Source organism: Ceratotherium simum, chromosome 8 (assembly GCF_057802395.1).
Source record: "Ceratotherium simum simum isolate JZ-2026a chromosome 8, ASM5780239v1, whole genome shotgun sequence".
NCBI lineage: Eukaryota > Metazoa > Chordata > Mammalia > Perissodactyla > Rhinocerotidae > Ceratotherium > Ceratotherium simum.
In genome coordinates, this window is record NC_141907.1 from 82424024 (window position 1) to 82451473 (window position 27450).

The 27450-nt window shown below is 39.3% G+C and overlaps 1 protein-coding gene across 1 annotated transcript in view; it reads left to right on the forward strand.

The window, feature by feature from the left end:
* C8H4orf17 (chromosome 8 C4orf17 homolog) overlaps positions 1 to 27450 on the forward strand; it is a 59444-nt gene that overhangs the window by 19916 nt on the left and 12078 nt on the right. The window contains exons 3-4 of the mRNA XM_087434630.1: positions 19756 to 19973; positions 25565 to 25765. Of these exons, the coding sequence (XP_087290756.1) occupies positions 19808 to 19973; positions 25565 to 25765 (367 nt within the window). The 5' untranslated portion in view covers positions 19756 to 19807. The remainder of the gene's footprint in view (positions 1 to 19755; positions 19974 to 25564; positions 25766 to 27450) is intronic.

Below are 27450 nucleotides of genomic sequence, written 5' to 3' on the forward strand. Positions count from 1 at the left end.
AATCTCACTTCTTACCTGTGTGACTCTGAATAATTTCTTTAATTGTGTCTTATCTAAATTTACTCACCTATAAAACAAAGTTAAAAATCCATACCATCTAGGGTTATTGTGATGATTAGAGATAATACATAAGAATAGCTTAATGCATAAAGAGTAAAGGTACTCAATGAATGTTTATAACTGACTTTATTATCATTATTTTTTATTATTATTTTTTTTTTCTGAGGAAGATTTGCCCTGAGCTAACATCTGTGGCCAGTCTTCCTCTGTTTTGTATATGGGCTGCCGCCACAGCATGGCTGACGAGTGGTGTAGATCCACACCTGGGAACCAAACCAGGGCCACCAAAGCAGAGCATGCTGAACTTAACTATTAGGCCACCAGGCCTGGCCTCTGACTTTAATATTTTTAGTGTTATTATAGTTGCTATTATGAAGGAGTTCCATATTTAGGTGAAAGAATTAATTCTACTATCTGAATGGAAGGCTTCCATGATTTATGATAGCAATTTATATGGACGTTCCATACACTTATGTGGGAGTTGTTATCTGTATAGGAGTAGTCCCTCAATTTGAAATGTTTACTAACACATATTCAAAAATTTTATTTATATGATTCTACTAAACCTGTTTTTTGGTTTTTATTCATCACACATCAAGAATTTTTTTTCTTTTATTGAAATATAGTTGACATATAACTGTTCAAATTTAAGGTTACAATATATTAATTCAATACAGTTTTATATTGTACAGTAGTCTCCCTCTTATCCATGGGGAATATGTTCCAAGATCCGTAGTGGATGCCTGAAACCACAAATAGTACCGAACCCTATATATACTATGTTTTTTCCTATACGTACATACCTATGCTAAATTTTAAATTATAAATTAGAAACAGTAAGAGATTAACAACAAGAACTAATAATAAAGTTGGCTGTGGGGCCATTATTAAGTAAAATAAGGGTTACTTGAACACAAGCACTGGGATACCAGTGGTCTGATAAGAGCAACAGTGATCTGAAAACCGAGACGGCTTCTAAGTCACTAACAGGCAGGTAGGGTATATAGCATGGATCCGCTGGACAAAGGGATGATTCACATCCCAGGTGGGATGGAGCAGGATGGCACAAGATTTCATCATGCTACTCAGATTGGCACACAATTTAAAACTTATAAATTGTTTATTTCTGTAATTTTCCATTTAATATTTTTGGACTGTGGTTGACTGCAGGTAATGGAAATCATGAAAAGCAAAACCGTGGATAAGAGGGGACTACTACAATATGATTGCCATTGTAGAGATAATTAGCACCTCTATCACCTTATATAATAATCTTTTCTTTTCAGTGGTTGGAAACTCTTTACAAGTTAGTTTTATGATTATAATACAATATTGTTGTCTATATTCACTATACTGGGCATTAGATCTTTAGGGCTTATTTACTACTCATTGCAAGTTTGTACCCTTAAACTACATCTGTTGTATGCCCCATCCCCCAGTCCCTGGTAACCACCATTTTACTTTCTGTTTTTACGAGTTTGGCTTTTTTAGGTTCCACATATAAATGATATCATACAGTACTTGTCTCTCTCTTCCTGACGTATGGCACTTAGCCTATATAGGGCTGTTGCCTACGTGCCCTACAGCAACCATGTGTCCTTCTGATCCCCTTCTGGGCACGCGCTGACCATCTGGGATTTGTAACAATCCAGGGCCTGGCCAACCCGGATCTTAACTTATCTCCTTCAAAGAACATCACCTCTTGAAGGAACACAGAACCCTTCCATGTGAGCTACTGGTCCTGGGAATGCTGGTCATACCAAGGACAGTCCTTCTTGGCAAGCACGTAGTCTTTACTCCCCTGCTTATATAAGCAACCCTGTCTCTGCCTGCGGTGGTGGTGCGCAACTCCATCCAGCTGGCTGCCCCTGGACATTCTCTATATGTAAGTCCTAATAAACCTTATGTCTCGTACGCCATCTCGGGTCTTTTCTTCAGTCTCTGCAACCTATGCCACACCTATCGCACAACTGGGCATGTAGCCAGACAGCATAATATGCTCAAGGTCCATCCATGTTGTCAAAAAAGGTAGGGTGTCCTTCTTCCTGATGGTTGAATAATATTCCATTGTATATTTGTGCCACACCTTCTTTATCCATTCTTCTGTTGATGGGCACTTAGGTTGTTTCCATATCTTGGCTATTGTGAATAATGCTGTAATAAACATGGGAATGCATATATCTCTTTGAAATCCTGTTTTATTTTGAGTATATACCCAGAAGTGGAATTGCTGGATCACATGGTAGATCTATTTTTAACTTTTTGAGGGACCTCCCTATTGTTTTCCATAGTGGTTGAACCAGTTTACACTCCCACCAACAGTGTATAAGGGTTCACTTTTTTCCATATCTTCACCAACACTTGTTATCTCTTGTCCTCTTGATGATAGCCATTCTAATAGGTGTGAGGTGATATTGAGGTTCTGATTTGCATTTCCCTGATGATTAGCAATGTTGAGCATCTTTTCATGTACCTGTTGGCCATTTTGATGTCTTCTTTGGAAAAATGTCTATTCAGTTCCTCTGCCCATTTTTTAACTGGATCTTTTGCTATTGAGTTCAATTTGCTATTGAACTCATTTGTATGGGTTCTTTATATATTTTGGATACTAACCCCTTATCTGATATATGGCTTGCAAATATTTTATCCTATTCTGTAGGTTTTCTTTTTCATTAATTGTTTCTTTTGCTGTGCAGAAGCTTTTAATTTTAATGTAGTCTTATTTGTTGATTTTTGCTTTTGCTGTTTGTGCTTTTGGTGTCACATCCAGAAAATCATCACCAAGATCAGTGTCAAGGAGCTTCTTCTCTACATTTTCTTCCAGGATTTTTATGGTATCAGGTCTTATGTTTAAGTCTTTGATCCATTTTGAGTTAATTTTTGTGAGTGGTGTAAGATAGGGGTCCAATTTCATTGTTCTGCATGTGTTTATCCAGTTTTCCCAGCACTATGAAGAGATTATCCTTTCCCCATTGGGTGTTCTTGGCTCCTTGTTGAATATTAGTTGACCGGTTATATGAAGGTTTAATTCTGGGCACTCTATTGTGTTCCATTGGACTACATGTCTATTTTTACGCCAGTACTATACTGTTTTTATTACTATAGCTTTTTAGCACAGTTTGAAATCAGGAAGTGTGATACTTCCAGCTTTGTTCTTTTTCCTCAGTATTGCTTGACTATTCAGGGTCCTTTGTAGTTCTATACAAATTTTAGGATCCCTTTTTTCTATTTCTTGAACATTATTTCTTCCAGAAAACCTTATCCCGTGGGTTTTATTATCCTTCTTTAGCCAGTGAAGATCTAACCTAAAGAGAGGTTACATAATTTTATAAGGCCAAACATCTAGTTCAAGCCAGAGTCAGCATTCAAATTCAAGATTGTCTGACTACAAAATCCATGCTCTTACTCACTAAATGTGCTTCTCTCACAGCTCTTATTCCAGGCTGTAGCTAAGCCTGTTGAATTATTGTATCATCTGCAGCCCTTAATCAAATTCAGCACATCAAAGTAACACCTAATTTTGCATATTGCTTTACCATTTCCAAAGCACTTTTACATCCATCATTGATTTTGGCTGATGCTCTGAATAAATCTGCAGAAATCTGAGCAACATTTACTCCCTGCATGGACCAGAGGCTGTGAATATGAGTGTTAGTTCAATAAGCCTGACTTAAAATGCCAACTCCAACAAGGTCTGTGTGACCTTGCACAAGTCCCTGAATCTGTCTAGGTCACAGGTATCTTGCATGTAAGTTAGTATATTAAATAAGGTATGCATGTTATGTACTTTGTTCAGTTGTTGGCAATAGTAAGTACTCAGGAAATATTTAAGTGCCTAGATACATTTCTTTTGTCATTTATATTCCAAAGGGCAGATAACATGTAAGTTGACCATGGCAATTCTATAACTAGGAATCTACCCAAGGGAAATGAAAACATACTTCCATATGAAGATTGGTACACAAAGGTTCATAGCAGTTTTATTCATAATAATCAAAAACTGGAAGCAATCCAAATATCCACCAGCTGGTAAATGGGTAAACAAATTGTGGCATATCCCAACAATGGAATACTACTTAACAATAAAAGGGAGAGGACTATAATATAATCACCAATATAGATGAATCTTCAAAATATTGCACTAAGTAAAAGAAGCCAGATCCAAAAGCTACATGTCACTTGTATAACATTCCCCAAAAGGTAAAATTATAAGGACAGAAAATACATTAGTGTTTGCAAGGCTTTTGGGATGGAGGAAGAGGAATTACCACCAAGGAACATCAAGAAACTTTTGTGGTGATGGACATATTCTATATCTTGATTGTGGTGGTGTTTATATGATTGTATACATTTGTCAAAATTTATTGAACTGTATACCTGTAAATAGAGGAATTTTATTGTATGCAAATTCTACCTCAGATAAATAAAGAAATAATTTAAATTCACAATTACATATCACTAATCACCACCCAAGTTGTCTAAAATGTAAAGACTTATAATACCAAGTGTTTGTAAGGCGATACAGCAACCAGAACTCCCAGTCACCACTGATGGGAATGTAAATTGATACTATCACACTGAGAAACTTTTGGCCTTGAGTACTAAATTAAAGATATACAACCTATGACTCAGCAATCCGTTTATACATATGTGTCCAAGAGAAATACAGGCACAAAAATGTTCATAGAAGCCAAGTATATATACAACCCAAGTGTCCATCAACATAAGAATGGATAAATAAATTATGGCATATTCTATAACGGGATACCATATAGAAATGAAGTTCAACCACAGCCACTCCCAACAACATGGATGAATTTTACAAACATAATCTGAGCTAAACTCAGATTCAACACAACGACAAAAAGAGGAGAAGGATGTGTGCTTAAGAGCCCACCCACCAAGTCTTGCCTGGCCAAAATATAGTTGCAAGAGGCACCTCCAAACCTCTCCCACATGGTTAAAGAACAGCCGTGACACTACTGAACACCTGTTCAGGGAGCAGTTCCCAACCTCCCTGTTTGGCTTTTGTACTCTGCCTGTTCTCTCAAGATCTACTTCAACCCTCCCTACACTGTCAAACTCCATTTTAGACTTAGTCACGTTTACCCTGTGTCTATCTCAAACCCCAAACTGGCTGCAGCATTCCATACCTTTTCCTCCTTATTTGGCAGTATTCCCCGTGCTCTGACTTTAACTCAGATGCTCAGGTCCCTGTCCCTATTTTCTGTTGCTCTCTCCGCAGGGTCAATCTCACCAAAGTAGCCAGAAGAAGGAGGCATTTGGGACTGGGAGAAACTTCTGCCCACTGCTTTAACAAGATTAGTGCAGGCTCACAGCTTACAGAGTAGACCATGGGGGAAGAAGGTAGTAGAATTATAATAATGCAGCCGTCTATTGAGCAGGCTCTGTGCTAGGACGTTGACCACACCGGCCCTCTGCAGCTAAAGCAACAAAATCAGTCCTCACAGACCCCTCTTTTGCTGATGAGAAAATAGACTCAGAGTGGCAAAGTGCTTAAGTCCAAAGTCTCGTGTAGCTGGCAGAGTCAGAGCTCCAATGCACGATGTCTCACTCCAATGGCCCTGCTCTTTACTGTTTGGAGGTCCTAGTACATGGAGAAAGCTGTAAGTCACACAGAACCCTGCACTGCCCTCAGGAGCACTCTCAGAGCTTCCTGCAGACAGCATTATCCATTCCTACTGCCTGAGCAGAGTCCAGCAGCAGCTCAGTCCACTTGTCAGGGGTAAGAGCCTTCATCTGGAAGCTGATAAAACTTGGTTTAACACCTTTGTGATCAAGGCAAATGATTTCACCTCTCTGAGTGTCAGTTTCCTAATCTCTACAATGTAGATAATAATACTTACTTCCCAAAGTATTCTAAGGATTAGATGCCCTAATGGAGGTAAAAAGTTTGGCACAGATTAAGCACCATAAATGGTGGCTATTGACTATGGGTTCTATCTCTTTCCTCTACTGCCTACTTACTCAGGGGAGCAGACTTGCTCAGCCTAAATCAAGAGGCATGCTCACCCACAACCTCCTCTGCACTTTTCCTTCCCTCCTTTCTCTTTGTCTATTACCAATTGGCTCTTCTACCTCCCAGTCTCCGCTCTACCTCTATTTCTGTCACTGCCAATTCTTTTCCTATCTCTTTCATTCTCTTGTTAAGGCCTTTCCCATTTCTCCCCTTTCAAAATTGACCCCTTCCCCCTGTCTTGTCTCTCTCAGGCTTCTCCCACCTTTCTCCTATTATCAAATTCTTCTCTAGGACATTCCCTTTTCAACCAGCTAACATGCAGTATGTGCTGTGCTGCTATGTGCAAACCACAGCGAGGAATATGAATATGACTAAGGCACAGGCCCTAGTACTCAGAAGCTCACAGTCTCATGTGGGAGAGAGACACACACTCCAATCCTCATCAAGCAATCCCCCTCCCTTTCTCCTGGTCACCAGGTTATATGCCATTTTGTTCAGCCTCTTCCCATTTTGTCACATGACTACTCAAAGCATACCTGTCCTATGTCACATTAATTTTTTATCCTTTCCAAGATCTTAACTAGCTAATCTAATGAGCTAATTTTCTATAGTGTTCTCAGGAGACAGGGTTAGATCAGAGGACTCAGTTCTTCCCTGGGATATTCTCACTTGTCCAAGTAGGGATTATGGATTTTTTAAACAGCTTTATTCACAATAGTCAAGGTACGGAAACAACCTAAATGTCCATCGACAGATGAATGGAAAAGAAAATGTGGTATATATACATACAATGGAATATTATTCAACCTTAAAAAGAAGGAAATCCTGCCATATGCAACAGCATGGATAAACCTGGAGGATACTATGCTAAGTGAAATCAGCCAATCACAGAAGGACAAATATTGCATGGTTTCACCATATGAGGTATCTAAAATAGTCCAACTCACAGAAGCAGAGTAGAATGGTGGTTGCCAGGGGCTGGGGTCAGGAGGAAATGGGGAGTTGTTATTCAATAGTTATAAAAATCAGTTATGAAAGGTGAATAAGATCTAGAGAACTTCTGTACAACATTGTGCCTAGAGTTAACAATACTATAGTGTCCACTTAAAAAATCTGTGAAAAGTATAGATCTCACATTAAGTGTTCTTACCATAAAAACAACAACAACAAGTGGGGGATGAGGAAACTTTTGGAGGTGATTGATATGTCTATTACCTTGATTGTGGTGATCATTTCATGGGTATCTGCACATGTCCAAACTCATCATATACATTAAATATGTGCAGTTTTTTGTATATCAATTATACTTCATAAACCTGTTTTATAATTTTATTTGTTTATTTTTTTCCCCCAAAGTCCCAGTAGATAGTTGTATGTCATAGCTGCACATCCCTCTAGTTGCTGTATGTGGGACGTGACCTCAGCATGGCCGAAGAAGCGGTGCCTGGGTGCGCGCTGGGGATCGGAACACAGGCCGCCAGCAGCGGAGTGCACGCACTTAACCGCTAAGCCACAGGGCGGGGCCCATAAACCTGTTTTAAAAATCCATAATCCCTGCCTTGGACAAGTCATCTCCCAGCTTGTTCATCAAATGTTAACTGTCCTAAATGCAACGTGGCATCTTGGATTGGATATCGAAACAGAAAAAGATGACACTAGTGGGAAAACTTTGAAATCCAAATCAAGTCTGGAGTTCAGTTAATGGTAATGTACCAATGTGGGTTTCTTCGCTTTGACAAAGCTACCATGGTAACAGAAGATGCTAACATTAGGAGAAACTGGATGAGGGTAACCCTGTGTTATCTTTGCAATTTTTCTGTATATCTAAAATTATTCCAAAATAAAAATTAATAAAAATTATTAAATAATTAATGAAAACTTTAAAAATCCACTTTTGACTATCTCCTTACTCTCAAATGAAAACTATAATAAAGATATGAGATTTACAAGCATGTAACCTCATAACAAAATAGGACAGTAGTCTCCCCTTATCCACGGTTTCACTTTTCATGGTTTCAATTACCCACACTCAACCATGGTCCAAAAATATTAAATGGAAAATTATAGGAATAAATAATTCATAAATTTTAAATTGTGCATTGTTCCAAGTAGTGTGATGAAATCTCGTGCTGTCCCCCTCCCTCCTGCCCACGATGTGAATCATCGCTTTGTCCCCAGATCCACACTGGATATGCTACTCGCCTGTTAGTTACTGAGTAGATGACTCAATCATCAGATCACTGTCGTGGTATCTCAGGGCTTGTGTTCAAGTAACCTTTATTTTATGTAATAATGGCCCGGAAGGCAACTTTATTATTAGTTATTATTGTTAATCTCTTACTGTTTCTAATTCATAAATTAAACTTCACCACAGGTATGTGTGTACAGGAGAAAACATGGTCTATATAGGGTTCAGCACTATCTGCGGTTTCAGGCATCCACCGGGGGTCTTGGAACATATGCCCCGCGGGTAAAGGGAGGACTACCGTAATCTACCAGCACTCCTTTGCCAACCGCAGTGCTTTACTGAGCCTCCTCTGCCTCCCCCCGTTCAGGGTAATCCACACGCGTGGCACAGAGAAGAAGCTGGACCTACGGGAAATGCTTCAGGTGTCTTCTACAACTTTCCTTCTCAGTATGAAATATATCTATATATAACAAAAAAGAAGAAGTTGTGAGCATAAATGGTTCCCTAATTTAGCCATTGAAACATGAACACTGGTTTGGGAATTATCTTTAAAAAGATAAAGAAAAAAAGATTTAAAAAAAGTAAATAAAAACTTACTTTTCCTTCAAAGTCCACGCTATCTCACAAATCACTAGATACCAGTCAATCTAAAGATATGTTGTTACTTTCCAGCTCTCCTTTATACAATGCAGAAACCTAGTCATTTAGCTAATATTTAACTGGACACTTGGAGTCTCCTTCGTCCTTAGCCCAACTTCCCTTTCTAGAAAATTTAGAAAGCCTTTATCAAATCTACAGTTTCATAAAGACCTGTTGTAACAGTTGTCAAAGAATCTCTTTCTATTCCAAAGATCAGCTTGAAGTCTCATTATCACAAAGAGGACAATCTTTGTTCCCGTTCAGTTTTAAAAGATTGAGGGTCAATAGTTGACAAACAGAATTCATGTGAGAAGCAGAACGATTTTTCAACTGGGGCAAAATTAAAGGGGCACCAAACCCAGTTCTCTGGAGAAGTGCTGTTCAGCAGAACTATAACGTGAGCCACATAAGTAATTTTACATCTTCTGGTAGCCTCATGAAAAAGAGGAAAAAGAAATAGGTGAGATTAATATAAAAAACATTTTATTGAACCTGATATATTCAAAATGTTATCATTTGAAAGTGTTATCAATACTAAACACTATTAATTAGATATTTTACTTTTTTTGTATTAAGTCTTCAGATGCCATATATATTTTACACTTAGAGCTCATCTTTCTCAGTCTAGCCACATTTCAAGTGCTTAAACCCGGTGCAAGGGCTTTACTTAAAAACGTTAAATGTTAAGAAGTTCAGAATAGAATTAGAATACATTTCTAAGCGTCTGTATCACATTTCTCAGTTAATGCTGGTGCATGGGGTTGTAAATAGCTTTAGCTCTACTTTTTGAGTGGAGCTCAAATCATTGCTAGCTGTGTTAGGCAGGCAGGTGTGGTGACAACGCAGGTCTTGCCTCAAACAGCCTTGGGTTAGACAGACCCCTGACAGCATTACCACATGACCTTGGGAACTTTATTTAGCCTCTCCAAGCCTCAGGTTTGTACTATGGTAAAATGAGAATAATAATATCTAATAAGAACAATATCTACCTCAAAGTTGTGAAAATTAAGAGATAATCCATATAAAGTACTTAACACAGCACTGACTCTGATGTGAAAACAAGCATTTGATACACACTATTATTATGTTATTATTATCCAGCTGAGTGAAAACCATCTTCTCTGATGCCTGTTAGACATCTTAGTGGAGGTATTCAGCAGGCAGGTAAGCACAGGAGAAAAAAATCAGGAGCAGAGTAACCCCCAAAGAAGATGCAGTCTAGGCCTTTTTGTGCTCAAGGAGCCAATGCAAGACACCACATTGCCTTTAGGACAGTTAATAGTTGATGGCCAGATCCTAGTTCCTCTGTGGAGATTGCACAGGACAGTTAACAGTTGAAGGACAAATCTTAATTCCTCTATGGAGATTGCACAGGACAGTTAATAGTTGATGGTCAGATCCTAATTCGTCTATGGAGATTGCACAGGACAGTTAATGTTTGATGGACAAGCTGGGAGATGACATAAGTTTATGTGTTTGAGTCTGTGTTTTGGATATAAATGTATAGAAGTTAAGAATTAGAGGGAATAAGATGTTTTTACCTATACTTATGAACAGGCTGACATGAATCAAGGGACAGTGGAATTTGACAACCAGACCTGGAAATGTCTTCTTCTTTGCATTAGGCTCAAGTTAGAGTTGGCTGGGTGTGGCCATCCGAAGCTTTGAAAAGCTTTCTTTATAAGGACGCATGTGCCAGAATAGCATTCTACATCCCTTTTCTCAGGATTAAATTAGCTGGAATGGCATCTGGAACTAAGTTTATAATAGATAATCAATTTCCTTTATAATGAAACACACAAGAGATGACAATAAATTTTACATTTCACATTAAAATGTTGATTGTCCTCTGCTGGACTGCCCTGCCTCCTAGCTTCATGCCTTGCTGAAGGTCTCAACTGTAACACTTTCTCAGAGAGACTCGTCCTGGCCACCCTATGTCCTTCATGGGGACCCTATTCTTTCCCTTCATGGCTGTGGCAGATGCTGCTAACTACCGCCTTCCTTATTGACTGACCCCCCAGGTTTGTTCAGGGCAGTGAGGAGCTCAGCTAAAATGCAACATTTGCCAACCTTCCACGGGGCAGAGGCAGCTTTGTGACACGGTCTTGCCCCAGGAGCACAGGCAGAGGCTGCTGAGGATTCCTGGGAAAGGGTTGCTTTCTCCACGTTGATTGCCACTGCTTCCTCCACGTTGCTTTCTACTTCTTTACAGAATGCAGATGCCAGGCATGGAGGCACGATAGCCCCTTATGAACAAAAGACACAGGCTAATGATGGTGGAGCAGGAAGAGGGAAGGGGGCAAGAGCCTGTGTCCAGTGACATCTCTCTGGTTTAACCTGAGATTACCTACCTAATGTTACATGGCGAGGAAAAAGAGCCTCATTTGTTTAAGCCACGGTCTTTAGAAGTTTCTATTATTTGCAGCCAAACAAAATCCAAACTAATACATTTTTTCCTCCATTTTAAGCGTATGTTTATTTATGCAATGTCTGTCTTCTTCACTAGACTGTGAGCTTTGTCAAGAAAGGGACTATCATTTTTTGTCCACCACTGTGCACCCAGCACCTTGTACAATGGCTGGCACATAGATTTTTCAGGGAAAATTTTGGAAAGAATGGATGATATGCAGCATGTGGAGTGAAACATTTATTACAACAAAACATCACTAACAGAAAAGTAAGAGAAACAGTAAAAGGCAGCAACATAGAGGCCTCAGCTATAGTGAGAATAAAAGCTGAGGTTGAGGGAGAGACAGCAATGAGCACGACTGATATAGAGAAGGAAGCAAAAGCCTGAGTTCTTTCCAGCTTCTCTCTCTATACACTGCTCTTCTCATCACCTCAGTACAATGGACAACCTGTGGAGTTTCCTACTCACGATTACCACAGACGGTGTTTGTAAAATCACTAATCGCCATTCGTAAATTTATGCACACATTCCAAGAAACCTTTCCACCTGTTTTCTATCTTTGCTGAAAATAATAGAGTGTCTTGGACTGGTAGTCGGTTGGTTACCAAGGCAACAAGGATGTATGTACTGCCCTGAGCAATGCAGCAGAGCAACCTCTGTCCCTGGATTCTGACATAATTACTGCTACCTGGGCCCAAACAAACCAGTTGTACCATTTCTCCTAGTAATGAGACAAGAAAGGCCCCCATAGGTCTTCACAGAGGGAATATAACACAACCATAGTTATGCAGCCAGGGGTACGTCTCCTGTAATGGACTCTTGGCTCTCTCTAAGGAAAGATACAACCACACAGAGTGTAGCTACCTCCTCTTACACAGGGGTTAGGTATGAATGTCAGGTCTGTGATACAGACCGCTGTTTATAACCCAATATATGATTTCTCCCTCTTTTGTTAGTAGCCGAGCCTCTATTTTAGAAAGGAGTGCAATGTGCCCTGTGAAGAAGCTACACTTTCTATCCCCCCTCTACACAGAAGTAATCAATACATCTAGATGGTCTGGGACTCATGAGCTTATGGAGGAGCACATAGCTGGCTTGGGTCCTTGTCTGCCCTCACCCTCCTTTCCTCTTGTTTCTGCCTGGACTATGGATTTGATGTCGGAAAGATAGCAGCCAGTTGGACGACTAGAACTTCAGGAACCATTTGAACAAGAGATAACTTGAAGAAGGGAAGCCACATATTAAGGAAGATGGACCTAAAACATCGAACAAGCCTAGGCCCATAACGAGTCCATGGAGCTTCTAGTTGCAACCCTGGACTCTTGAACTCTTTAATGTGGGGGGGAAATAAGTCTGTTACTAGCTGTGGAAAGCACATTCCTTACTGACACAAAGTGTAGAATGAAAATCTCAAAATGCCAAAATTACCTTAGAAAATCCTTTAAATCCCCTGTAAAACACAGTAGTGTGGCATAAGTCCTGATTGGGTTAAGGCACGTGGAGACGTTGAGCCTTTAATTCTGGGGGCCAGTCAAGAAAACAGACTAAATTAAGCTCTATCCTTGCATTGTTTTAAATTAGTATTTGCCCTTCAGATATTATCTCCATTGCTTTCAGAGACTGTAATTTGGAAATTAAAAATCATATGTGGTCTGAAAAGGAAAAACGTTGGGAAGCAAGGGTATTATATAATCCTGATAGCTGACAGCAACATATATGTATATGTGCATATATGGAATTACTACATATGATTTCATCTTCACTTTTCACAGGCAATTTTGTGACTTTAACTGTATTACTTAACGTTTCTTTATGACTTTTAATGAACACTTCAACTTTTTTTCGAGGCTGTTGATCAAGTCATCAGCATGGACATCCTGACTACTAGAACAGGATGATTGGGATGTCTTTTTTTTTTTGCTTGAGGAAGATTCACCCTGAGCTAACATCTGTGCTGATCTTCCTCTACTTTGTATGTGGGCCACTGCCACAGCATGGCTGCCAATGAGTGGTGTAGATCCGCACCTGGGAACCAAACCCCAGCCGCTGAAGTGGAGCGCACCAAACTTAACCGCTAGGCCACAGAGCTGGCCCCCTGGGATATCTTTAAAATCATTCTCACTTTATCCCCATAGGTTTTGGATGAGCTAAGTTTGATTACATCTGCATGGTATGTGTTCTTTAAGCAGAATCATGGGGAGAATTATCAATACGATTGAAATTATTCTTTCTTTTCTCTTTCTTCTCTCTCTTGCATTTAATTCAACTCTATTATACATCCAAAGTGAGAAAGGCCACTGCTGCCACGTGGTTTTCTCAAGCTGTAGAGCTCCGAGAAGAATGGCAGGTGGGGACGTTCTGGAACTCTGATTTCCCTAAGGAATGTTACCATGTTGCTAAGCTATGCAGCGTATCTTAAGAACCAGGAAGCCGCCACAGGCTCCTTGGAGTGAGAGTGGGAGAAACTGGAGGGAGACAGCTATCTTCTTTTGGAAGCATTAGACTTTAGGCTGTCTTTGCCAATTAAAAACTCCCAGCTCAAGGGCAGAGATTTAAGGAAATCTCTGAGGCTTGGAGGGTATCAACAGCCTTGAGTTCCTGTCAACCAGATCACCTTCTTTTAAAACTGTCCTCAGGTATAACTTTAAATTTATCATTAAAATAATTTTCAGAATTTTAGTATAATTTAGTTAATGGACCTCAAGTTCATCTTCTTTTCAAGACTTATATAAAGCCAAATAAGTCTGTTTTGAGGAAATCAGATGTTATGTTTTAAAGTAAACCACCTATTTTTGAGGAGATCATACAAATGAAATATGCTGAGTTTGTGGGATAAAGACATTTATTCTGCGGAAAACATTTAACTTCATTTAATAAATATTTATTGAGCATATACTATGTGACAGGTACTAGGAGTACAGAGGTGGAAAATTGGACTAGATCACTGTCTGCTTGATTATTACATCCTATTGAGAGAAGCAGAAAATAAGCACAGAACTGTAAAAAATAATGTCAGGCAGTGACACACTCTATGAAGACAGCTTAAGGAGGTTGAGGATAGAGAGTGATGGAGGCTGGGATGATGGTGGGAACTACTTTAGAGAAGGGTAAGGAAGCCTTTTGGAGAAAGTCTTGTTTAGAAGAGCAATGAATGAAGCGAGTCAGGAAGCCAGGGGAAGATCTGAGTGGCAAGCATTCCAGGCTAGGGGATCTGCAAATGCAAAATGATTCAGCATTCATCACCTAAGTCATAATCTTTACACCCCCAGGAGTTCATAGGAACTCTCAGCTGTTCATTGATCAGATATTGTATTCTCCTTTTGTAAGCATATATTTTTACATATGTGCTATTTGGGACTAAAAATATTAATATTTATTACAAATTTGCATGGTATTTTCTAAGTAACAATGGCCAGAGTTAGGACTAGATGGATGGTTTTTTTTTTTTTTTTTGGTGAGCAAGATTCTCCCTGAGCTAACATCTGTACCAATCTTCCTCTATTTTGTATGTGCGTTGCTGCCACAGCACAGCTGACTAGTGGTGTAGGTCCGTGCCTGGGATCTGAACCTGCGAACCCCGGCCAATGAAACGGAGCACGCCAAGCTTAATTACTACGCCACGGGGCTGGCCCCAAATAATGCTTTTAAAACCACTTATTTTGAGGGTATTGTGTCATGTAGTCTAAATAAAATTCAATAGTTTACTAATATATAGGTAGATTCAAGACACTATAGGAAAGGAAATATTGCTACCAGAAGTGCCTACACAGTTCCCTAAATGGTGAATGGTCAATTTAATTAGATTTTCCCACAGTTACCTCTATACAAGTTTTTCTTTTCCTCTTCAGAGTGAAAGCAGAGTGTTAGCATTGCAATTAAAATAGAATTATAAATGGAACTGGCTATTACTCAGCAACTCTTTGGAGCATCTCCTCTAAGTCAAGAGCTCTCAGCCTAGGTTTTGCAACACAAAGGCAGTGAAGTGAGACCCCAGGTATTTACTAACAGCAGCTAAAATGTTCATGTTTGCAAATTGTTTAGTTTTTAAAAGGAATTAATACAAAAAAGGGTAAGTCCTCTAACACTGTCTCTGGCATTTAGTTCTTTACCTGATTGGAAAGACTGGAGTTAGAACCTGTTTATACAGCTCTTCTGAGCAACAGTTACTGACACACCATAGTTGTGATGATTGAAATATTTTTTAGTGTTTTGCTTCCCCACAATTTTGGGATACATTCTTTAAAATCTGACCAGATGGTGGGAATGTCTTTCATGTGAACATCACCTGTCATGTGTATCACAGTGGGAAAAAAGGCTGAGAACTGCTGCTCTCTACTATATAGCAAATACCTATTATGCTAAAATACTGGAAACAAGTGTGTGTTTTTTTGTTTTCCATGTGTTGTTTTTCTGCTTTTGGGTTTTTAAAAATACACCTATTATTTTTCACAAAACTGTATTTGGGCCATAGTAAATAATCCACAGCACATTTGTAGAAGTAACTGTAACTAAGTTAGTCTATAGAATCCATCCATGATATACATTGACCAGTTTTGCATTGATGTGTTCCTCTAATGCTGGCTTAGGAAAATTTTTAGTCACTTCATTACAAAATAATTGTGATTTCTGATTCTCCAATAAAGATAATATTTATCTATCAACAAGTAAATTATTTATTTCCTGGTCTCCACCTTTATTAATTCCTTATTTAAATAATATGTTCTTTTCATATTTCTCTTATCTTTTGGGGGAAAAAAATCTACCCTTTTGTATGAGAATGAACGATTCATTCATTTATTCTGAGCTTATAAGTCTTAAAAAGTTACAGTCGAGGGGCTGGCCCAGTGGCGTAGTGGTTAAGTTCACACATTGCATTTTGGCAGCCCTGGATTTGCCATTCAGATCCTGGGTGCAGACCTACTCACTGCTCATCAGGCCATGCTGAGGTGGCATCCCACATAGAAGAGCTAGAGGGACCTACAACTAGGATATACAATTATGTGGCTTTGGGGAGAAAAAAGAAAAAGAGGAAGATTGGCAACAGATGTTAGCTCAGGGCCAGTCTTCCTCAAAAAAAAAAAAAAAAGCGTTTCTTTCTACAAAAAAAAAAAAAGCTACGGTCCAAAATCAATGCTTATTATAAACAGAAATCCTAACAGAGAAACATTATTCCAAACCAATTCATGGACTTTGGAAACATATCCATTAAAATCACTGGGCAATGAACTATCAGTCAATTACAGAGTGCTGAGATCAATACAGGCAACGGGTGAAGACACGGGTGTGGCCATTACTGATAGTAACCAAATTGTTCTTTTTCTTTAGCTTGAGGTAGTTTTTTTCTTTTAATTAATAGACTTTGTTTTTTAGAGTAGTTTTTAAGCTTACAGAAAAATTGAGCAGAAAGTACAGGGAGTTCCATATACCCGCCTGCCGAGTTTCACCTATTATCATCATCTTGCATTAGTGTGGTACATTTGTTACAACTGATGAACCTATATTGTGCATTATTAACCAAAGTCCACGGTTTACATTAGAGTTTACTCTGTGTTGTACAGTTCTGTGGGTTCTGACAAATGCACAGTGTCATGTGTCCACTAGTATAGTATAGGTTAGTTTCACCACCCTAAAAACCCCGTGTTGCACCTATTCATTACTACCCCACTTGCCCTCTGGAACTCCTGTTAACCACTGATCTTTTTATTGTCTCCACGGTTTTGCTTTTCCCAGAATGTCATATAGTTGGAATCATACAGTATGCAGACTTTTCAAACTGACTTCTTTCACTTAACAAGATGCATTTAAGGTTCCGCTGTGTCTGTTCATGGCTTGATATCTCATTTCCTTTTAGCGCCTTATAGTATTCCATTGTGTGGATGTAGCACAGTTTATTTATCCGTTCACCTATTGCAGGACACCATGGGTGCTTCCAATATTTATAAATTATGAATAAACATTCATGTGTAGGTTTCTGTGTGGACATAAGTTTTCAACTCCTTTGGGTAAACACCTAGGAATGTAATTGCTGGATCGTATGGTAAGACTATGTTTAGCTTTGTAAGAAACTGCCCAACTGTCTTCCAAGGTGGCTGTACCAATTTGCATTCCACCAACAATGAATGAGAGTTCCAGTTGCTCCACATTCTTGTCAGCATTTGGTCTTGTCAGTGTTTTGGATTTTAGCCATTCTAATAGATGTATTAGCACTATCTCATTGTTGTTTTAATTTGCAATCCCTAATGACAAATTGATGTTGAGTGTCTTTTCATATGCATGCTTTGCCATCTGATAATATTCTTTAATGAGGTGTTTGTTCAGATCTTTTGTCCAGTTTTTAATTGGGCTATTTGTTTTCTTACTGTTGAGTTTTAAGTGTTCTTTGTATATGTTGGATACAGGCCTTATCAGATATGTGTTTTGCAAACATTTTCTCCCATGTTGGCTTGTCTTTCCATTCTTTAACAGCGTCTTTCACAGAGCGAAACATAGTTTTGCTTTTCTTCAGGTGTGAGGTAGTTTTATTCTTCCATCATTAGATCACTTGCTAGAACCATTCAAAGTACAACTTTGTCTCAAGTTATTCACTTACTTCATAAGTTTAAATCAGACTTTCAATAGTACATAATGTATATTTTGGATTCTGTAGAATGTTTAATGATATATAGGGATAAAATATTTATGTTTTGCCTTTGTTCCTTTAACAATATTTTGAACCTTCAAATGGAAACAATAAAAGCCACAACATCAGATTATTAAACTTTCTGTAACCCAAGAGAAAGCACCACAGCACCTTTTTAAATATAATAGCAAGATGAATTTCAGACTTCCAGGAGGCACTGCAATTTTCATAAGAGGAGGAGGAAGAATTCTCTGCATAGTTTGCTTGTTAACCTTTTATAGCAGAATTTAAAGTATACACTACCCTTCAAATTTACCTAAGAGAATGGACCTTGGGAGGACACACATAGTAGAATAGCTAAATATTCCAGCTAACATCTAAGTCAATCCCATCAGGTTTCAGATGAGCAAATCAAAATCTAGGAAAGAAAGCAATTTATCTATGACCACTTTGCTCATTAATGGCAAAGCTGGGACCATAAATCCCATTTTTTAATTCCAGTTCAGTGTCTTTTCTACTCTCCAATTTACCTACTGTACCCTTTTCCCTCAACACAGATAAAAAATGAATTTACTGACTTCCTTGTACAAAAGGTACATAGAAAGAAGAATGCAAGTCTAGAAAGAAGAATGAATAAGTCTAAGGTTTGAGTTACACTAAGAGGTTGGAACTAACTCCTCATTATTCATACGGAGCAATAAGAAAACATACTTTTCATTGTTAGATAATAGTATTTTCTGAATACAAAATATTTGAATATATTTTATTCAGCCTAGAATAATTTTAGAATTTATGAAAATCAGGTGTTTTGTGGCAACAGGGCTGGTAATTTATATACCATACACTCTGAATATATACCATGAAAAATTTGAACACAGATTCTCTGGTCTAAAAAGATAGTCAATAAACTAAAAATATCCGCCCCAACAAAATCTTGAGATCAATTTCTAGAATGTGTACATATTTTGACACTGCAAATTACTCTGACCAGAAAACCTCCCTGCCATGATTAGAAATAAAATGTCTATTTCCCAATAATGTTATAATGAATAAGATTTCTAAGATAGAAAATATACAACAAACACCAGAAAAAACATCCTTCTTACATTTCAAGGCTAGTATACCATCTTCAAGAAAGTTTAATTAACTCTTTCCTATGTTCCTAACCCAGAAATTTTCTTCCCCACATGATTGTGAATTCCCTAAGAGCAGTAACATTATCTTTTATCCCTTAGGCGTATTCACTGTAGGTGTTTAATACATGATTGCTGAGTGATTGAGGGAAAATCATTAAATATTACTGAATATTGCAAATAACAACATGCCAAAGGTTCTCCAGTTTATCATCTGTAGACGTAATATAGTTCTTTTGCTATTGGACTTTTTTTCTCCTTCAGGTTTTACCATCCTCTCTGAAGATGATACAAACTTCAGATGCTGGTTTTCTTAAAATGCAATGTGAAAGGTCCTCATTTAAAGTTAATTTAAGGTAAAGCACGTTTGTGGTACTGTATTTTAAAGCTATGCTTTTAATTTACTATATCAAAATTGATGATAACCATGCTATGTATTTTTATGTTGGTAAGCCAACAAAGTGACCTTAGATGTAATGAAATACAGAATATATTTTAAGTTTCTCACAAATGTTTTGATTTTTCTAGCGAAAAATTTTTCTGTTCTACCCATGCCTGTAATGATTTCAACATTTACAAAAATTTGGTCTGAAAGCAAAATAGCCTCACATTGCTTTGACAGGAGAGACAATTCAGTGCAAACAATCGAGATGGAGAAACGTTTACTGTGCAAGAAAATGCCAAGAACCCCTTGTCAGAACGCTTGTCATTCTGTGATTTCAGGGTCTGAGCGCCTCTGGAAGTGAAGTTAACAAGGCAGACCCCAAGACCTTTCATGGCAACAGCAGAGAGGGGAAACCAACACTCCGTGAACATGAGCCTCAGACCCCCGACGTCTGCTCTTCAGTTTGAGAGCAAAGGCAGCCATTTTATGGCCGGAAATGGAAGTTGTTTTCTAGTCAGGCACACCCCTCATCCCAGACGGGTCCGCCACATCAAAGGTAAGGTGACTCGATGTCCTAGAATGTCTCTCTCTTCTCTACCTTTGGGCTGCTTGATGACTCTGGTGGGTAAACACAGGGATACTATTCAAAATATTAACCACCGGTGAGGCACAGGCGTTGACTATTGGGACCAGTGCCAGCACTGGAGCCAGAGCAGAGGCCTGCAGGCACTGTCTGAGCTAGGCATTAACCCGTGGATTGCCGGATTGTTAGGAAAGGGTCTGGAAAGGTGCCAAAGGGGCCACTCAGGGAGCTCGGGCAGCAACTGACCAATTGGTATGAAAGTATTTCAATATTTTAACAACCTGCACAGGCATGCTAGCATCTAGTGCCAAATATCAGCCCTGGAGAAGCATATATTTTCCCTCCCTCCCTCTCTCCCTTTCTCTCTTTCTCCTTTCTTTCTCCTCTTTCTTCTCTCCCTCCCTCTCTCTCCCTTTCTCTCTTTCTCCTCTCTTTCTCCTCTTTCTTCTCTCCCTCCTTCTCTCCCTTTCTTCCATCTTTCCTTCCTTCCTCCTTGTCTCCCTCTTTCCATCTTTCCCTCTCTTTTTCTTTGTTTCACATTTTTAGTTTTTATAACGCCATATACTCCTCATTATTTTTTCCTTCTCTCTGAGGCTTCTCCTTCCCAGCTTTTTTCTTTTTTTTTTTTTTGCTGATTCTGCAGTAAATCTTGGAGTCCCTCACAGCTCACTCCTTGACCATACTCTCTGTAATTATACTGTGACCCTAGTCAAATTTACTCATTTACAAGTTTCAAAAATACCATCTATAGGCCAAATGCTTTCAAATGTATATCTCAGACTCAGGTTCCTTTTCTAAAGTTTAGAGCCGTATATTCAACTGCCTGCTTGACCTATACATGAAGCCCTGAGGCTTCATGGGCACCTTGAATTTTGCTCTTTGGAACTGAACTCTTGATCTTCCCTCAAAAGTGTGGATCCCCACCTAGTCTACCCCAACTAGTGAAGGGTACTATACGTTTGGGGCCCTTTTTCAACTCCTCTCTCTCCTTACCTTCCCTTGCAATACTTCACTTGATCTTGTCACTTTTTCTTCTAAATATTTTATAAATGAAGCCACTTCTCTCCACGGCCACTGTTACAGCTCTGTTCCAGACCACTCTTACCTCTTGCTCTGACTATTACTCTTATAATCTGTAGCCTCCTAACTGCTCTACTTCCACCCTCGCCCTCATCTAATCTATTCTCCATAGAAGAACCAGAAAGATCATACTGAAACGTAAATTTCACTTTTAAACATCCTACTCAAAGTCCTTCCGAGGCTTCCATGCCCCTAGGATTATGTTGTGTATCTTGATATAGGCTAAAATGTTCCCTATGACATGGCCTCTGCCTCTTACGCCTCATCTCATGTCAATACCCTCCCCCCATTACACATATGCCATACTGGACTTGTCTAAGTTCCTTGAACATGTAACAAGCCCTTCCCACCTTTCACTCATACTGCTCCATCTAGCTATAAAACTTTTCCCCCCATTATTTGCTATTTCTCATTTTTCAGGTATTGGTTTAAATGTCACTTAAAAGAGACATTTCAGGCTCCACATCCTCAATCTAAATTAGATTTCCTTATGAGATATTCTCATAGTACCCTACATTTTGTTTCAGAGCAGTTGTCTTAGATCAGGTTCTCTGGAAATACACTCTGGGATGGAGATTTGTGTGAAGGTTTATTGGGGACTGCTCTTGGGAACAACCTGTATAAAGAGGCCAGGGAAGCAGGATTGGGCAGAAGTTGATTTGTGATGCAGATACAATAGAGGTCTCAGTCAGTCCCACAAGGAGCAGTAGATGGCTCTGGAAAGGTGTCTCAACTGAGGCAAGTATGTCAGGCCCTTGTAACCCCCATCAACCACTCATTGGTTGAGCTCCCATTGTGCGTGAGAGCTCCTTTCAGCTGAGAGCAATTCCCAGAGGAGGACTCAGCATGAGCCATCAGTAGCTGACACCTCAGCAAGTAGGGAGATGAATGCCTCAGTCCTGAAGGCATGATCCAGGTAGGTGGAAGGTGCACCACAGCACCCACTACAGCAACTATTGCAGCTTATGACTAAATATTTACTTTTATTTGATTAGTATCAAATATCTTCCACTAAACTGTGAGCTCCTTGAAAGTAGGAGGTATGTCTGTTTTGCTCACCTCTTATTTCCATTTCCCAAGGAGTGGCTGCCACATGGGAGGTGCTAGATAAATTCTTGTGGAAGGAAAGATGTTTAAATTACATCCAGATAAAATCATGGAGCCACTAATAGGTTTTAAATAGAATTTATATTCTACCTAAGCTATCTAGTAGTTGTGTGTCCTTGAACAAGTGATTTCATTAAAAAAAAAATTCTAGAGGCCCGCCCAGTGATGTAGTGGTTAAGTTAATGGTTAAGGAAATGGCCAAGCACACTCTGCTTTGGCAGCCCGGGGTTCGTGGGTTTGGATCCCAGGCACGGACTTACATACTGCTTATCAAGCCATGCCACGGTGGCATCCCACATACAAAATAGAGGAAGACTGGCACAGATGTTAGTTCAGGGCGAATCTTCCTCAAGCAAAAAGAGGAAGATTGGCAACAGATGTTAGCTCAGGGCCAATCTTCCTCACCAAAAAAACAAAATAATAATAATCCTAGCTGTATTATAAAAAGTGGAAGAGGCCTCACTAGAGGTTGGGAGATCAGATAAAAGACTGTCATTCAGATGAGAAGGCATGAGGGATGGGCAGAGAGAAGAGCAGAGAACTGAAGATTGAACTTTGGCAAGAGGTAAGTCCAGATGAGCAGCACAGAGAGAACCAGCTGCAGGTTATGCGATAAACAAGATTCCAGGAGAATCGCTGGGTGATCATCAAAGACAAATTCCTAAAGGAAATTAGGAAAATGAAAGCCAAGGGAAAGCAAACAGATATTACAATAAAGAAGTCATAGATGGCCTTGGACTCTATTGTCTTGGCAAAATCTGAGGACAGGGTATTTTGTAAACCACATAAGAAAAACATTGCATTTAACTAGAACTTTTTTTTCCTATGAAGGCAAATACTACTAAATGGAGTATAATTTTTTTCTGACTTCAAATATTGGAAAGTACTTGATGTATACCTCTTCCATATTTTATTTCACATTCTGCCTTGAATTACCTTATAGTATAAAACTGTTGGCAGGCAAGGGGCTGAATTTTATGTCTTCAAATTCCTTACAATGCCTACCACAAAGCCTTGCTCATAGTAATATATGTTGACAAAGAGATCTTTGTTCAACTGAGTAGAAAATTGTCTTTGGAAATCTTTCAAGGATATCCACACTAATTCTAGAAAGCTTAGTAAATGGAATTGTATGAGAAAGAGAAACGCAGCAAGCTGCTTCATTTTGACTATCAGCTGCTATGCTAAAAGTCAACATGTGCTTTGAACCCACGCTCAGCACAAGGAAACTACAACTAGTTTAACTAGTTTTACACCAAAGATAATTCTTATAATCCATTTTACCAACACTCAAATGTTTAGTCTGTGAGATCTAATGTTATTGTCATAGATAAATGCTTAAAATATTAATTCATCAATAAGTTTAGTCAGTCCAAGAAATGCCTATTTAAAGTCTGCGGTAGATATACACACTTTGCTAAGGACACAACATAAGTTAGTTTCTGCTCACAATGTAGTTGGAAGAAACAGGAAGACAAAGAAATAATCATAATACAATGTGATATGTGCAATGATGTAAGTGTGCTGAAAATTCAGATGTAGTACAGAGATAGAGAAATCATTGGAGGGGTGTCAGGAATGCACTTCACAGAAGTTCTGATTGAGAGATACATATGATAAACATTAAGAAGAAACAATGAGAAGAACTTGGGCGTTTATTCGATTTGGGGGACGGAATAAGAAGTCTAGAATTACTACCAGGTTTTTAGCTTGGTTGACTGGGGGGACAGTGGACCTACCCATTAGTCTTGGGCATATAGGAGGGGAGAACATATGTAGGAGCTAAGACTATAAGCTTCATTTCAAGCATGCTGTACTTGATGTGCTGATGGAACATTCAGGAGGAAATGGTCGAGCAGAGAAATGGATAGAAAGATGTACAGCCTAAGGGTCGGATGGGGCTATAAAATAGACAGGATAAGAAAGACAAGAGCAGATAAGTTAAAACTATAATGCTATTGCCCGAGAAAGCAAAGAAAACCCAAAAGAACTCTGAAAAACACAGGGAGGGGTAGACAGAGAAAATCCAGTGAAAGAGATAGAAAAGGAATGGCAGAGATGCTGGGGTAGAACCTGGAAAATGTTGTCTCTTGAAAATAGAGAGAAATGATTTTAAAGAAAGAGGGATCAGTAAGTGGAGTCATCCATAGAAAGATCAATGTATACAAAAGATGAAAATTTCCATTTAATTTACAAATTAGTGATCTTTTCACGCTCTATTACATAGAATAGGAAAATCTTGAATTTACAGACATGATTATATTAAAATCTTACATTTGCTTGGCAGAGGTTTGCAAACTGTATTCTGAAGAGTCCTGGAGATCCAGACAGGAGACAAAGATGGAGTACAATGTGCTTGAACAAAGTGCATAGTAGCCAAAGAAGTCTGAGTATCACTACTGTGTGGCAAAAAACATTATATTTATTATGGGATTAAATGAGGCTTTTCTTGTTTCATAATTTGTGCTAAAGCCAAATTGTGAGATCTTCTATGCACGACTTGCTAAGAGGTGACAAAAACAAAACTGGCCCTGCCATGGCAGCCATTGCTACCTCCGGGCTCTGCTCTTACTTTAGAGAAGAGTGAGGGTTCATAGAAATGAAAGTGAGGATTTCTTTGAACAGAGTCATTGGGGTGCTGTGCACTTCCCCTCCCCTCCATGAGGAGCAGCAGTACCTGCGTTCACCTACACCTGCATGGCTTTCCAGGGAACCATTTATAGAGAGTGAAGTGTCTACAGAGAGGGAGACCGAGATCTCACCAGCTAGCTAGATCCTTGCGTATGCTGTTCCTGGTCTGACTACACTGTTTCTGTGGTGCAATGTGGAGACACTATTCTTGGGGTGAACTCATTCTGTATCTTCTATGCTGTGGAGGACACAGGGAATGGTGTCTCGTTCTCTCCTAAAATCTAAAGACAAAAGTGGCAGGAGCTGCCTGTATCAGCAGCGGAGACTGGGATCCAATTGCTCTCCCACTTGTTACATTGAGACTCTCTGGATGCTTTCAAATCACTAAATCTGAGGTTAATGAGGCTAACATAATCCTCCTAGTCAGTAGCAAGACTTGGGAAATGAGAGGTCTGTCTGGGATAGAAGCAGATCTACTCTAGTTGACTCTCAGATCAAGATCAAAGATGAGGGCGTGGTTCTCAAAGCTGACAAGATGGCAGGACATTTCAAGGAAGCATGTGTTGCAAACATAACTTGCTACACTGACTTGCAAAGAACATCCACTCTGCACTGGTTCATACAATTTGAAGTCTGACATCCTATGTACATATAATAATATCTGGTTGGGAAAGTGCTGATAATTCAAAGAAAACCTGCCCAAAACCTAATCTGGTTGTTTGGTCTTTTTATCCTCACTCCCCTAGGTTTGAACAACATTCCGATCTGTACTGTGAATGATGATGAGAACTCATTGTGGGGTGTTGGCCAGTTTGACCACTTGGAGAAGGACGAGATGCCATTTGCCAAACGCAGTTACCCACCTAGCACTGCAGCCCTGGAGAGCCCGGTGGGAGAGGTCTCAGCAGCCCCAAACAGTGTCAGTGTGCCCCCACGGCCTCATTCTGGTGGGTCCCTCTCAGCTGATGAAATCTCTCCTGAGGCCTCCTGCAAACCATCACGGGGAAGAAAATCTGTATGATCGCCGTATAGCTGCAGTGGTTTTTAAACAGTCATGACATCTTCTCGCTGTGAAATAGGTTATGCACTATAAACATTTTTCACTCACTTAATCTCAATTCAGTAGTTCAATAATGTTAATAAATATTATTATTGTTAATTGTGCTCAAGACACATTTGGTGTGGTTCTAGTCTCTAATTCCTACGAAAGTAGCTAAGAGGTAGCAAAAATGAATGTTTAGCCAGCATTGATAGGGAAACTACTTCAGATGAAAAGTGAGTCGGGGAATGCAATAGGGGTGGAAGGTGCACGTTTACCTCGTCCCCACTGGACGGTCAAGTCCCGAAGGTCTGGGCCCCGAGTGACCGCCTTTGGCGTTTTTGCTATTCTCAGTATCTCCCTGGGTCCCTGCACAGTGCCTGGTCTTCAGGAAACAATTCAACTAATTAAGTGATTAATGTTTATTGAATTGAAATGAAAAGGGATTAATCAAAAGCACTGCATGACTATAGTTAACAATACTGTACTACATGTTTGAAAGTTGCTGAGTAGATCTTAAAATTTCTCATCATAAGAAAGAAAAAAAATTTGTAACTATGTGAGGTGATGGATGTTAACTAAACTTATTGTGATAATCATTTCACAATATATACATATATCAAATCATTATGTTGTACCCATTAAACTAAAACAAAACAAAACAAAACAAAAGCACAGTATGGGAAAATCTAAAAGGCAGGGTAAAATAGAAGAAATTCTGGATGGCAGGAATTATATCCAGTTCTCTTTCTCCTGCCCTATTCAATTACATGCTATTCCTAAAGGTTTCAGGAAATTATTTTGGTATAATGTGGTAAAATCTATATCTCTCACAAGATAACCAAAAGAGGATCATTAATGGAGTACTTACCATGGGATTCCATTCTAAGTCTTCACACCTGTGAACTCATTTCAGCCTTTCCAGAGCTCCTCTTCCCACCTTTCCACTAGCATGAAGAATCAAAGCCCACTTATTCCACCTGCTTTCTGGTGTCCCTTCTTACACTGTAAAACTCAGAAACTTGAAAATTACATTTGCAAGAGTCCTCTGAGGGGGTCAGGTGTTGCCACCTGCTAAGATTTATATGGCAGATATGGGGCTGAGGTCATCTTTCTGGTTCTTGTCTGCTATAAAGCATGACTGGAGAAATGGGGTTTTCCTGCTACAACACCCCAGGGCTCAGATTCTGGATTTATAGGTGTCAAAAGGCAAAGTCAGCAGACATGGCGGCTTTCTGATTGCAGCCACAATCCAGTGCCTCATCTGCAGCCTCATGGAGGTTGTGAAGCAGTTGAGGTGGCAGTGGCCTCCTGACTCCCCCTCCTCCCAGCTGTGATGGAGGCTGTGCCCCTTTGGTGGCCCAGCTGTAGGATGTTGTTCTTGAAGGGATTTGTGAAGGTCAAGACCAGAGCTCATAGCTCCAGCCCTTTCAACAGTATTATAAACACCTAATTCCCTGTATTATCTACAATTTTGCTTAAAATAGCTAGAATGGTTTCTGTTTCCTGCAAGTGAACGCTAACTTAATAGATTCACTGCCTACAACTTTGTTCTCACTACTTGGAGAGAGGTAACTTTACACTATTTTTCTA